At 38.5% G+C, this 13,664-nt stretch overlaps 4 protein-coding genes across 4 annotated transcripts; all 4 read left to right on the forward strand.

The window, feature by feature from the left end:
* The first annotated feature begins 1,101 nt into the window (after nucleotides 1-1,101).
* On the forward strand, nucleotides 1,102-3,182 carry LOC112772713 (probable polyol transporter 4). The gene is made up of 2 exons (XM_025817698.3): nucleotides 1,102-1,491; nucleotides 1,663-3,182. The coding sequence occupies exons 1-2, from the start codon at nucleotides 1,272-1,274 to the stop codon at nucleotides 3,036-3,038; spliced, it is 1,596 nt and encodes a 531-aa protein (XP_025673483.1). The 5' UTR covers nucleotides 1,102-1,271; the 3' UTR covers nucleotides 3,039-3,182.
* A 209-nt stretch (nucleotides 3,183-3,391) lies between these two features.
* On the forward strand, nucleotides 3,392-5,142 carry LOC112769126 (clathrin light chain 1-like). Its single transcript, XM_025813541.3, has 3 exons — nucleotides 3,392-3,866; nucleotides 4,129-4,282; nucleotides 4,363-5,142. Exons 1-3 carry the CDS (start codon nucleotides 3,532-3,534, stop codon nucleotides 4,828-4,830), a joined length of 957 nt encoding a protein of 318 aa, XP_025669326.1. The 5' UTR covers nucleotides 3,392-3,531; the 3' UTR covers nucleotides 4,831-5,142.
* Nucleotides 5,143-7,933: 2,791 nt separating this feature from the next.
* LOC112769547 (protein FAR1-RELATED SEQUENCE 5-like) lies at nucleotides 7,934-9,148 on the forward strand. The gene has a single exon (XM_025814056.1). It carries the CDS (start codon nucleotides 7,934-7,936, stop codon nucleotides 9,146-9,148), a length of 1,215 nt encoding a protein of 404 aa, XP_025669841.1.
* On the forward strand, nucleotides 9,149-10,309 carry LOC112769548 (protein FAR-RED ELONGATED HYPOCOTYL 3-like). The gene is made up of 2 exons (XM_025814057.1): nucleotides 9,149-10,111; nucleotides 10,196-10,309. The coding sequence occupies exons 1-2, from the start codon at nucleotides 9,149-9,151 to the stop codon at nucleotides 10,307-10,309; spliced, it is 1,077 nt and encodes a 358-aa protein (XP_025669842.1).
* The last annotated feature ends 3,355 nt before the right edge of the window (nucleotides 10,310-13,664 follow it).

Raw genomic sequence — 13,664 nt, forward strand, 5'->3', positions numbered from 1 at the left:
TGTTTACTATGTGATAAGGTAGAATTCACAGTAGCATATTATGACAAATTGGTCAAAGCTTGAAGCCAAAATTAAAACCTAGCATAAAAGCCATGTTATTCATGATGATATTTAGCCCCACCGTAGTTGTTGTCATGAAAGCAACATTTAAGCATGATGATAATAAGTGAGAGTTCAAACTTCAAATCTCTCCAATGCTTCCCCACATAGTACTTACATGCATCTTCTTTTTTTTTTTTCTTTGTTTTTTAATCAAAGATAAGACTCAAATTTGCGACCTTTTAATTGAGTACGAAGAGATTATGCCATTTAAATTATAATTTATTGGCTATTTACATGCATCTTTGCAGGCACGTATTATAGGAGTAATAATGTAATCCAAAACAAAAATATTACATGTTAAAATTTTCTCTTTTTGAAATTAATAAAGATCAAATTAAACTTTTTAATTGTAAAAATTCTAATATTATATTATACAACTATATTAAATATATATTAAAATTAGCTATTAAAATTAATTATTATATATTTATTTTTAGTATTTATTTTATACTAATAACTGATTTTAATAATTAATTTTAATATATAAATAATGGCTTTTATATATTATAAAATTATTTATTTTAAAAATTTAAACCAATAAAAAAGACGCGAGTAATTATTTCTCAATCTTTCCCATATATATGTATATCAGTTGTCTTTATCTGAAGTTGATAGTTAAAAATTATTAGATGATAATTTAGTCAAATTTATCAAATTATCTAATCAATTTTAAATGAAAAAGTTTAGGGCCAATACTTTTATTAAAATTTAGACAACACTTAATCATCAAAAGAAAAATGAGTAATCTTACACCATTAAAACCATTAATGATGGCTAATTGATGACTACAAATCACAAAATTTGCTAACGAGTGCTAGAGGCTAGCAAGTTTTGTGTTTATAGCCATTAATTAGTCATTATTAATATTTTTAATGGTTTGAGATTACATTCAATAGTGTGAAATTATTTACTTTTCTTTTGAGATTAAATACTAGCCAAATTTTAATAAAAATGCTGCTCTTATTCTCTTAATATAAAATTATACAAGTGGGGCAGCAAGTTGGCTGAGTGTTGTCCATGTACAACAGAACAAGATCTTCATTCTCTTGAGATCTAATAGCAAAAGCACAAACGGTATATGAACTTAGTAGTCTCGATCATAACTGTCTTAGGAGTGTCTCCAACCAGAGACACAGAAGGGTTAATACTACAACTCAAAGTAGTGAAACATGGGGTTCCAACAACATGGGGATAATGGAGATATGGGGTTGTCTGGAATCCCATTGGGATCAAAGAACAAGTACAAGAGAATGAATTCAGAGCTTGCAGAAGACTATGATGATGTCTTGAACCAACAACGACACATAGAAGAAAGGAGGAGCAGTACTAGGAAATATGTTCTAGCTTGTGCCATCTTTGCTTCCCTCAACAATGTTCTTCTTGGCTATGGTATATATGCAAGCTTTATTTATTATCATCTAATCTCTTTTACTTTCTGTGATTCTTGATTTATGTTTCTTTACATTCCTAAGAGAAGAATAAATTCCAAAATCTGGTAGAGGCTATCAACCTTGGTGCTATTTTAGAATGATTAAAAACGTTGACTTTTTGTTTCCCCAGATGTTGGTGTAATGAGTGGAGCAGTTATATTCATCAAAGAGGATCTGAAGATATCTGAGGTGAAGGAAGAGTTTCTGGTTGGCATTCTGAGCGTTGTTTCTCTATTGGGAAGTTTAGGAGGTGGAAGAACATCAGATATGATTGGTAGAAAATGGACTATGGCTGTAGCAGCAGTGGTGTTCCAATCTGGTGCACTCACAATGACTCTTGCTCCTTCATTTTCAGTTCTACTGATTGGAAGACTCTTAGCAGGTGTTGGAATAGGATTTGGAGTTGTCATAGCTCCTATTTACATTGCAGAGATTTCACCAAACATCTCTAGAGGCACCCTCACTTCCTTCCCTGAGATTTTCATAAACATTGGAATCTTACTTGGCTATGTATCAAACTATGCCTTCTCAGGCTTCTCAGCACACATTAATTGGAGGATAATGCTCGCTGTGGGAATTCTTCCTTCTGTGTTCATTGGTTTCGCCCTTTTCGTTATCCCTGAGTCCCCGAGGTGGTTAGTAATGCAGAACAGAATTGAAGAGGCCAGACAAGTTCTCTTGAAAACAATTGAGAATGAGAAAGAAGTAGATGAGAGACTGGCAGAAATTCAGCAGGCTGCTGGAGTTCCTTCCAAGGAGGACAAACCGGTGTGGCGCGAATTGATCTTCCCTTCTCCTTCGCTTCGCCGGATGCTAATCACAGGATGTGGTATCCAATGTTTTCAGCAGATTACTGGAATTGATGCAACAGTGTATTACAGTCCTGAGATATTCAAAGCTGCTGGGATCAAGGACAATTCAAAGCTTCTAGCAGCAACAGTTGCTGTTGGAATATCAAAAACTATTTTCATATTGGTTGCCATAGTTCTTGTTGATAAACTAGGTAGGAAGCCTCTTCTTTACATAAGCACAATTGGGATGACAATTTGTTTGTTCAGCATAGGAGCTACTCTTTCTATATTTGGACAAGGATCCTTTGTGATTGCATTGGCTATTCTCTTTGTCTGTGGCAATGTTGCATTCTTTTCGGTAGGACTAGGACCGGTTTGCTGGGTTGTTACATCTGAAATCTTCCCTTTAAGGCTTCGAGCTCAGGCCTCGTCGCTTGGATTCGTTGGCAATAGACTCTGCAGTGGCCTTGTTGCCATGTCTTTTCTTTCTGTTGCTCGTGCAATCACAGTTGCTGGAACATTCTTTGTGTTTGCTGCTATTTCTGGTCTTGCTGTTTTGTTTGTCTACTTTCTGGTTCCTGAGACCAAAGGGAAGTCATTGGAGCAGATAGAGATGGTTTTTCAGAATGAACTTGCTATGCAAGGAAGCCAAATAGAGCTTGGAGATGTTGAAGTTGAACAACTTGTGCAGAACAAAACCATTTTAACAAATTGATTCTAGCATTATTCTTTCTCTTTTGGTTTTACCTTTAAGAATTCATTAGCAGAGTTTTAGGCAGAGCTGATCTGATAAAAAATTTTATTAACTAGCATGTATGATAGTTGAGAATTGCTAAATGAATTGATATGTTTGACTAAATCGTTTAATGTAACACTTGTTAATATCTTAGTTATCTTTTTTTTAGAGTGGTGCCACCTTTCATTATATGGACTAAAAATTTATTTAAATTAACTATATTTTAGTTAAATGATAGTTTATTTCTTAAAATTTGATACGTATTAAGAATAATATAAGCTATAACAAACTATGCATTTCAATCTCCAAAATTGTCTCACTGTGATGCTTTTTCATCGGTGAGGTGAGAGAGAAGAAACTAACACACATTCTCGTGATCCGAACGCAACGTAGCAGATCCATCCAACAAGCTTAGAGAGAGACACACACACAAAACAAGAACAAGAAGAAAGGAGTGGTAGTAAAGTTAATAATGGCGTCGTCGTTCGACTCGTTTGAGGATGACCAGCCACGTACTCATCCATCGCCGGGTCCGGGGGTGGAAACGGGTGGTTTCTTCGACGACGATGACACCAACGACATCGACAACGATTCCCAATACGGCAACAACCTCACCGTTGATACAAACACCAATCCTCAATCTCCTGATGTTTATGGCTTTGGAGTTTCAACACCCTTCAATGGCAACCATGATGATGATGATGATGACGACGACGGAACCTTCGCTTCAGCCGGCGGAGGAGGACCCTTGCTCCCTGATCACACCCAAATGCAGGAGGAAGGTTTTGCCAGGCGCGAATGGCGACGGTTAGATTCATATATATTATTTTCTTCACGTGTTTTAATGCAAGTTATGCGTTCCGTACGATAGTTCTTCTAGTTTCTTATATGCTGCATTGATTTTGTTATGATAATTTTTGAATTGGATTGATTGAAAGAGTGGATGTAAATGTTAGAGTGATTTGTTTTCCAATTAAGGCAATGTTTATGTATTTTTAGTGTCTAATGATGATGAAACATTACTCATTTGCTATTTCTTCTGATTGCATAATAATTTCCATGGCTTCAGTCAAAACGCAATCCATCTTGAGGAAAAGGAGAAAAAGGAGAAGGAGATGCGTAATCAAATCATAAAGGAAGCTGAAGAGTACAAGAAAGCTTTCTATGAGAAGAGGAAACTCAGTTGTGAAACAACCAAAGCTAACAACAGAGATAAAGAAAAGGTATATATACATATACATGCCATGCCTTATAACTTGTATGCATATGAAGGGAATGAGTATGTATGTATGAATATGTGCAGCTGTTCTTGGCTAACCAAGAGAAATTCCACAAAGAAGCTGACAAACATTACTGGAAAGCAATAGCTGAGATCATCCCTCGGGAGGTTCCGAACATCGAGAAGAGGAGAGGGAAGAAAGAAGCTGAGAATAAGCAGCCTGCAGTGCATGTAATTCAGGGTCCAAAGCCAGGGAAGCCTACTGATCTTTCAAGAATGCGCCAAATGATCTTGAAGCTCAAACAGAACCCTCCATCTCACATGATGCCTCCAAAAGAAGACAAGGATTCCAAAGCCAAAGAAGGCAAAGATGGTAAGGATGCTAAGGAAGGGAAGGATGATAAGAGTGAAAAGAACAAAACACCAACATCGGCTGCAGCAAACAAACCTGCTACCCCAGCAAAAGGTGCTCCTGCTAGTGGGGAACCAAAATCCCCTGCTGTAGTTGAGGGTGACAAAGTGGCTAGTTCTGAACCAGCAGTTGCTAAGTGATGAAGACAATTTTGTGTTATGTTAGTAATTATGTTTTTTTTCATATACACACACATAATTCTTTGTATTCTTTTTGGTCTTGCTATATTCTGTTCTAACATTCATGGAGAATAAGTGATGCCTCTATGAAGATACTTTAGGCTTTGCAGTATGGACTGTGTGGAGAGAATCAGTCCAAACTACTGTCCTAGACTTTTAGGCTTTAGATGCAATTTTTTTAATATCCTCTTATTTTTGAATTTCTTGTCAAACTATAATTTTTTGCACTATTATATTTGAATGAAGCCTTCATCTTAGTTAAAAAGATATTTTGTTAGTTCAGAACATATCCAATACATCTAAGACACCCTATTCTACTTAATTCTCTTTCTGTGTATGATAGTTTCAGCCATTGAGTTGTAGTCTTCAATTCACAGATGTAAAATATTTAGCTAAAAGTGCCATTTGATTCAATTAGTGGAATTTTTGGTTCAAAGCAGAGACATGAGATCAGTAACTGATTGACTGGGAAAAAGATAATTTACACTGGTAATCAGAACTGCAAAGTGATAATTTACTCATTATGAATTTTAGGCCACCACTTACTTTTACATTTTAGTGGTTATTGGATTGAGTTATGTTTTGATAAACAATGCAGAACAATAAAGCAACCAGAAGCATTTTTCTTACAATGCAAAAGACCCTTTATTTATCTCTTTGCCAAAGAAGAGAGAAACAACTTTGACATTTTCAACGCATGTATCCTTAGGGTCAAATTTATAGTTCAAGAAAGGTATCCAAAATCCAAACAAATGCTTCAGAGGATGAAAATCCTGTAGTTTGTGTCACAAAGGTTTAGCCAGAGGTTACTATACACATTTAGGAATTGAATATGTGAAAAGAAAATAATGATTTTGCTGAACTCTACACATATCAGCATTTTTATTGCCACAAAAAACATTGTTTAAGAATTCTACAAGATTCAATTAACCTACACAAACAATTTCTGATTCCTTTTTCTGATAGAATGTGAGGTGCATTAACATATATACCCAATGTGTTAGAAGATTAACCAGAGTATGATTTCTCATGTGATAGTAACAATATATACAACTAGGGAGATGCTAGTGTGCTGAAAGAAAGATCCTTCAGCAGGTGTGGGTGTTGCATGTCTGAAGATGGTGGAAACACGTGTCCCATTAGAAGAATTACTTTTTTTGCATGTGTTGAAGTGGAAGGCATGTGGTGCAGCAGAAGGTCCCACGGTCAGTGATAATACGGAAATCGAGGTTGACTAATTAAATAGATTATATATAACAGTATGGAAGTTAATTGGAGATTAACTCCTATAAAACGGATTTGGTTTTATGTTTTTTTATGATGAGGCCTCAGTTAGATGGAAGAAGTGATGGGCTTGGGGAAAATATTATACCCAAAGGAACAAAAAAGAAAATGGCCCAACCCGTCAGCTTTCCCCCACTTCTCCGTCACCTGTGAAGTGCCCCCAACCGTCCTGTATGAAGCTAATAAAATTTATAACAAAATTGAAACCCTAGCCGTAGCTCTCGTGGAGGTTATAGTGCGCCGGCGTCCTGCATATGTAGCTTCGGTGGTGATCGAGGTGTCGAAAACGCCTAGGATCGCAACTCCGAATTGTAGCTCGTGCTCGCACGTACTTGTCTCCTCAGGCGCGTTGAAGCCGTCGTGCGATTGCCGATCTTGTTCGCGGCTTGTGTCGGAGTTCTGCGTCGTGCATGTCTCGTCCGGTGACGCCCGGTGGCTGTATTTTAAACGACTTCGCATTCTCTGGTTGCCCTGAAGCCAACCCTCTCTGTCGCCTCCCAACGCTGGGACCTAAGCGAGAGCCACACCCGGCGGAGAAACCGGTGTATTGTGTCGCCTGGTTGAGTTTCCCAACGCCCGCCAGAAGAGAATACACCCAGACCAGAAGAGTGCTCTGATTCAAAGTCTGGCACGTCCTGAGTTCTATTAAAACAAGTAAGTCTTTGAATCAGTAGTTGGTTGGATATTTTGAATACAATGAAATAAAGTATACCAAAGATATTGTCTCTCCTGTTTGAGGTGGTTGTTTAGCTGTGAAGTATGTTATTATAGTTATAAGGAAAATGCACTCGACATGCATGATGAAGTGGTATTACCATGTGACCGGGTGGCTTCATAATTGCTAGCAGTTGGAAAGTTAGTAAGTTAGTTGTGTGAGAAATTAGAGTAAGTGGATGTTACTAGTTACGAAAGTTAACTTGCACAAATAGCATGCTTGCAGAGAAGTTAATACCCTTGCAAGATGACTCCACTGGCATTAGTATGTTCTGGAAGATGTACCACTGCTTTTGGGAAGTTCTGGATTTGGTAGCTGTCATGTTGTTGTTGTTAGTAGGTTAATTTCCAAATTTTTATCTCTTGTTTTGATATTCTGGCTGTGAAGTTGCTAAGTTGAAACTTTGGTAGATTGTAGGGTTGATGATGATGTAATATGCAAAGTTGCTAGGGCGGGGCGAAGTTATTTCTTGGAGCATGCATTTAGGTCCCGTAGTTGATTATTACTTGGTACATCGTGTTATTGTATTTAGTGTTATCGGGGTTATGATTGCTGGATTTTGGTGATGATTGGTTTCATGTAAACCGAATGGTTTGTACCTCTAAATGGGAAAATAAAATCTGCACAACAGTATGTACAAAAATGGTTTGTTTTGTTATGGAAGTCAATTTTAGTGTGTTGGCCTATTCAAAATATGGATGCTGTTTTGTTGTGGTTGTTGGGGTTTATTTCTTCTGGAATTCAGATTTGTTTGTGATAAGTGTTGAAACTATTGATGTGGGTATGCCCTTTTATTTTTTTTTTGGCTCCGGGTCTCCTAGTTGTTGTGACGAATGCTCAAATAGGAAACCTTGCGAAAACTATGTTTGATGTCTTGGATATAAACTTCGTCATGAAAGCTAGTTCGTCAAAGTTAGGTTGTTTTGTTGTAAGAATGTTCTTGGAATAGGTGATTCATTGCTTAGCAAAGTATTGTTTATGTTGTATGCCTGTTTGTTGGGTTTAGTTTTCACTGTGTGGGAATATCCTATTGTTATGTAATATTGAATTAGGTAAACTATTTCAATGGAGGTGTCTTTGAGCGAGGCGGATGGTGATTGTGGAGGGAGTGATGGAGATGCTAACGAAGTAGAAAATTCTGATTTGGAAGACCTCGGTGGACTAAGTGTGGATGACATCCTCAAGAAGGTATGTCACAGCATTGAAAATGCATATGAGTTCTATCGGGGTTTCGGAAAATTGCATGGATTCGGGGTGCGAAAGGGTGACTCCGGAAAAGACTGTGACGGGAATGTTGTAAGGTACAGGTTTTTTTGTAACAAGGAAGGGTTGAGGGAGCGTAAACACTACGACAGGGTTGACCGAACAAGGGTACACAAACCGGAAACAAGAACCAACTGCAAGGCAATGTTATCGGTTTATCTTGACAAAAATGATAAGCATTGGAAGGTTAGGAAGTTAGTAACCGAACACAATCATGACCTGACACCGGCTGGAATGGTGCACCTGATTGCCAATCATCGTCGGTTAACAGAAGTTGCAAAGACTCAGATAGCCGGTATGCAAGCTCATGGTATTGCGACCTCTAAGATTGTAGGGTACATGGCTGGTACGATCGGGGGATATTCGATGTTGGGGTTCCTGAAGAAGGATGTCTACAACTATGCTGACAAAATGCGGCGCATTAAAGTAGCTGATGGCGATGCGAATTCTGCATTAGTTTATCTAGAGGGAAAAGCCGAATCAGACCCCATGGCAATCGCAAAATATAATGTGACTTCTGACAACAGGCTCGCGAATCTGATTTGGGCCGACGGATCTAGTAGAGTCGATTACCAATTCTTTGGCGATGTTCTGGCGTTCGATTCAACCTACAGGAAAAATAAATACAAGAGGCCGGTTGTTATTTTCTCAGGATCAAACAATCATAAGCAGACCACCATATTCGGGTTTGGGTTGTTGCTTGATGAAAGTCTGGCGTCCTATTGGTGGATGCTGGAGAATTTGATGGAGATCATGTGCCGTAAGAAGCCATCTGTAGTGGTGACCGATGGGGACAAAGCTATGATAAAGGCTGTCTCTGAAGTCCTCCCCGAGTCGACGCATCGCTTGTGTGCATGGCATGTGGAGAAGAACGTCACATCGAATGTCAAGGATGATGAATTACGTGGGCTGTTTAGAAGATGGTTGTACGCGGACATGGCAACAGATGTATTCGAGTCGGAATGGGAGCAGGCCGTGGAGGAGTATGGACTCGGCCAGAATCAGTGGTGGTGCTAGATGTATGAGAAAAAGGAGATGTGGGCAAGTAGCTATCTTCGTGACAAGTTCTGCGCGGGGTACCAGACCACATCCCGCTGCGAAGGAATTAACGCATATGTAAACAAGTTTTCCAAGTCCACCCACACAATTTTTGAGCTGGTGCAATGCTTAGAGATGGTTGCCCGTGAATATCGGAATAAGGAAATGCTGCTCCAGTTTCAATCCATAAACTCGGTTCCGGTCATGACAACATGCCTGAGAAGTCTTGAACGACATGCCGCTTCGGTGTACACCAGAGAAGTTTTTGGTGATGTAAAGAAGGAGATCGAAGGGGTTGGTGCCTTGATCCTGATTACCAGAAGGAGGATCATGAATTCCATGATATACACCCTAGAGGAGTACGAAGAACCTAATGTCCACATAATGTCATCATTTGGACGGTCAACCGGGAAGTTAACTTGCCAGTGTAATTTCTGGAAGAAGCATGGTTATCCATGCAGGCACATGTTTTTCGTCATGAAGGCAGAGCACTTAAAGGAGATTCCCGACAATATAGTTCTGCGTAGGTGGAGAACTGATGCAAAGTCCGCTGAGCAGTACACAGAAAATTGGGGGGACTATAGCGAGCGTGGTGTCATCCTTCGTCACGGTGCTCTCTATTCCGCCTCGCAATGGCTGTTTTTCCTAGGGGCACAAAGGTTGTCCATGTTCCAGAAGACTATGCGTGGAATTGAAAGTTTATGTAAAGAGCTGCAGATGGACTGTAGGGCATTTGGTTCTAGCATGAACCGGACCGAAGAATACGTTCGTGAAGCCAATCCGGTTGTAAGAGATCCAGTTGTTGCAAAGACAAAGGGTGCCCCGAAAATACCAAAGAAGAAGGCCCTTGGTAAAAGGAGGCGTTGCACCGGCTGCAAGGGCTTGGGACACACAAAGAGAAACTGCCCAAACAAGGGTGCCGGTAGACAAAATCCTGATCAGGTTACTTATTTAATTTGTAAGCTTAATTTGAAAATGTTTAAAGTTGAAAAAATGCATCTGTTTAGTATTATTTTTTGGTCACAGGCCGAGGAATGTGGGGGAATTAATGCCACCTGCGTAATCTCCAACGATGACTGGGAGTCTATCGTCGGTGATAATCTATGTGCTGAACCCGAGGGCAAATTCAATGCGGACTAGTTTGAAGGGTTCCGAAAAGCAACAGCGGTTAAGGTATGATTTTAGAATGAAAAATTATGAAAGGAATATATCATGAGTAGTAAGGGGTTAAGGCCAATTATAGTGTGTTGTCCACTGGCGGCAAGAATTGCTGAACGTTAACATAAGTATATTGTTGTCTAAGTTATGTCTGTGTGGTTGTTATCGTACATTTAGTCCTTCGTGGGTTACCTGGGCTGAATAGTTGGTGGCATGGCAGGATACTAGTTAACTTTCCATTAGGTATTACATGCTCAACAGATCATTAACTCCTCGTGCCCAACACTGTTTAGTTTCGTTTGAGCTATATGAACATATAAATGATCAGTAATTTATTCCCTTGCAGATGCATCGTGGGATTTGGCATTCGATAGGAGGATTCATTTAACAACTTGCCAATTTTACGCAGTATGTTGGTAGAGGGTGCAAGGACGTATGGTTCGAGAAGGACCCTTTTCCTAATATTTCTTTGTATATGGGCAACGCCAGTTCAAATGGAGCCCTTATCTGTTGCTAACTGAATCCACTTTTTTTTTTTTATTTTTTTTTGTCGGTTGCTAATTCAGTCCTTGAGGTTATGCTTGTTTGTTATTTTTATTTATGGGCATTTTCATGGACAGACAATTCGTGCTTATTTAGGTTCCCGTGGATTGGTGTTGTTTCTTTTCATACTGCTATTTCTCAACATGTGTATGTAATTGATGGATCCGATATGAAAGCCCATCACTGTAGTGCAAGCTATGTACAGGAACGGTTGAATTTAATGGTTTCATAATTTTTTTGGTTCGGTCAGGAATAAGATTTCCGTGGACAAGGTTTTCCATGGGAATGAAAGCATTATGAGAGTTACGTTTCAGGATAACCATGCCGTGAAATTATAAAGGCCACTTTAATCCCGAATCCATCAAGTCAAAAATATAAATTAATAAAATACTTTTTTAAAATAATGTGTTCAAAGATTTAATAAATTTGTAGTTGTCGGTATGTGTAATTTGTAGAAAACTGGTTCGTTAATTTTAATATTTTTAAATTAAGAAAAACGTAATTGCGAATTAAAATTAATATACAAAAGAGATTTAAAAATAAAAAATTTATTATAATTTAATTATAAATTTAATAAAATTATAAAAATTATAAAAATAATCATATAATTTAATAAATATTAGATTAATGTATATTTTAATTAATGTGCATTAATTTAATTTCAGTTTTTACTCAGACATAACTAATAATTTATATCGTTTTTTATTTTATAATGGGTCTAAATGCATCAACTCCAATTAAATTGAAAATGTTGCGGTTTGAGGTGATGTATGACTGTATGTCTCATTCACGTATTTATATTATAACGTTATCTTTTAATTTATTTCTTTTTTAATTTTAAAAACAGAATTGCCTTCAATTATCAGCAATAAACACGTAAGGTAAGTATATCATGCTTATTTTTTCTGTAAGTACGATAGATGTTCTCCTTTCCGTCACAAGAGGAACCTTTACGCAGAACTGTACATTCCAATAGTTCTAGGTTGTTTCAACCAAAACATTCTTATGGCTTTATCAAAATATATTCCTCACACTGTTTTTACAAAATAAGCATATTATGGTGCCTAATATCATAAACTAGTTTCATATTAGGTTCCCTAATATGCTGTCAAAATACTTAAAGTTCCATGGACGTAGATCATGAGCCTTAGGAAGAGAAATGCAACTAGCATAAATAGGACATGTCAAATTGTGATGCTCTGGCTAGGAGAATCTGCTGCCATAGCAATTTTCTTTCGGCCCTTTTTTTCCTTCTTAGTGGACCGTTGCATCTGAATATCCCAGTGACGAACTGCTCTGCGACCAACATCATGAGCAATGGGATTATAAGGTCCTATCACCAAGTCTAGTGCAAGCCTCATTCTTGTGTGATTGTTGACATCCTACGGAACAATTTCAATTAAATAAGGATGTGGAATGGGTTGGGACTCAATTAAATTATGATTACGAAAGTGAGTCCTTATATAAGATACCTCCAAGTCAACGTTTCCCCACACCCAATTCAACATCATCCATTGGCAAACCCAAACCCCGCAGTCATTCATGCGCGTTATTAACAAGCATAAATTAATCAGCAATGGGTGTACTGCCAAACTAGGGAATAGTTAATGCACATGCATCCCTTAATGCAAATGTAGAGTAACGGGCAACATATATGGTGATGCTTACGATCCTTCAGCTTGCTGGCCTATTGGGGGCTCCGTAACATCAAAAGTTGATGGGTGTGGTTTGAAATGTTCTTCGTTCTTCCAAAATCTCTTGTCCTCTAGCATGTTTTCCAGAAAGAAGGCCTGAGACCATGAATAGGTCATGTAAGTTATTAACCAAACACCAGCATTTCCAAAAGTGATTAGGAGTAATTTGCAAAGGCAACATATGGCTACGGTGAGCTCTTGAGGTTCGGTTACTCTTACCACAAACTTCATCTGTGAGACCCTTGCATCCCGGCGGTCGCCATCCTTAGCGGAGTTGAGATAAAGCAAGTTATAGTTGACAAGGTCTACCACCATTAGAAACCAATGGTTGTCTCTGTGCATGGGTACATATATTTATGGCCCAACATTCACATAAATTCACGATTAGAGTCGCAAGAAAAACAGACAACAGAAAAAACTTTAATGCGATCAAGAACTCACCATCCACAAGCCATCTGCATATCCCATGAACCTATTGCGGATAAACTCGAAGGTATCGATGTTGTGGTTTACCGGGCTAAGAGCAACTTGCTGCAAGAGAAGTAGCAACAAAATAAAAACCACGGGATACACTAATGACGGGAGGTTGAATTAATGAAAATATAGGTGAGGTCGTTAGACGTACAAAAAAGGTCGTCGGAAGAAACCAGGACTCCTTCCTATTTTCATGCGTTAACATAGTGCAAGCAAGGTTTATAACCTGCATATTCATGAAATGCATATATAACTAAATCGTTATCGAAGGTCCAGTTAGTTTGGTCCTCGGCTTAGGATTTTGACACAAGAGCATTCATACTTACATCGTCGACGATCATTTGACCCGGCCGGAGTGTCAGCAGTGCATCCCGGTCTCCACGGGAGTTATCGTCATGTACAAGGACCTCTCTGCGTTCAAACAGTGTGGAATGTTAACTAAAGAATAGCGCCAAGAGGACAATATTTCCACATTATTTACTAGGCCTAATCCCCATACGCACCTCTTGTCCAGGTCCGACGAGAATATGTATGCTGCAACGGCGAGTTCCTTCCCAACGAAGTGCATTCCTTCTGGTGGGCGAAAGGATAGGTTGAAGCACTAGTAAAAGAAAATACAGCTCGAT

This window comes from Arachis hypogaea, chromosome 18 (assembly GCF_003086295.3).
Source record: "Arachis hypogaea cultivar Tifrunner chromosome 18, arahy.Tifrunner.gnm2.J5K5, whole genome shotgun sequence".
NCBI classification, from domain to species: domain Eukaryota; kingdom Viridiplantae; phylum Streptophyta; class Magnoliopsida; order Fabales; family Fabaceae; genus Arachis; species Arachis hypogaea.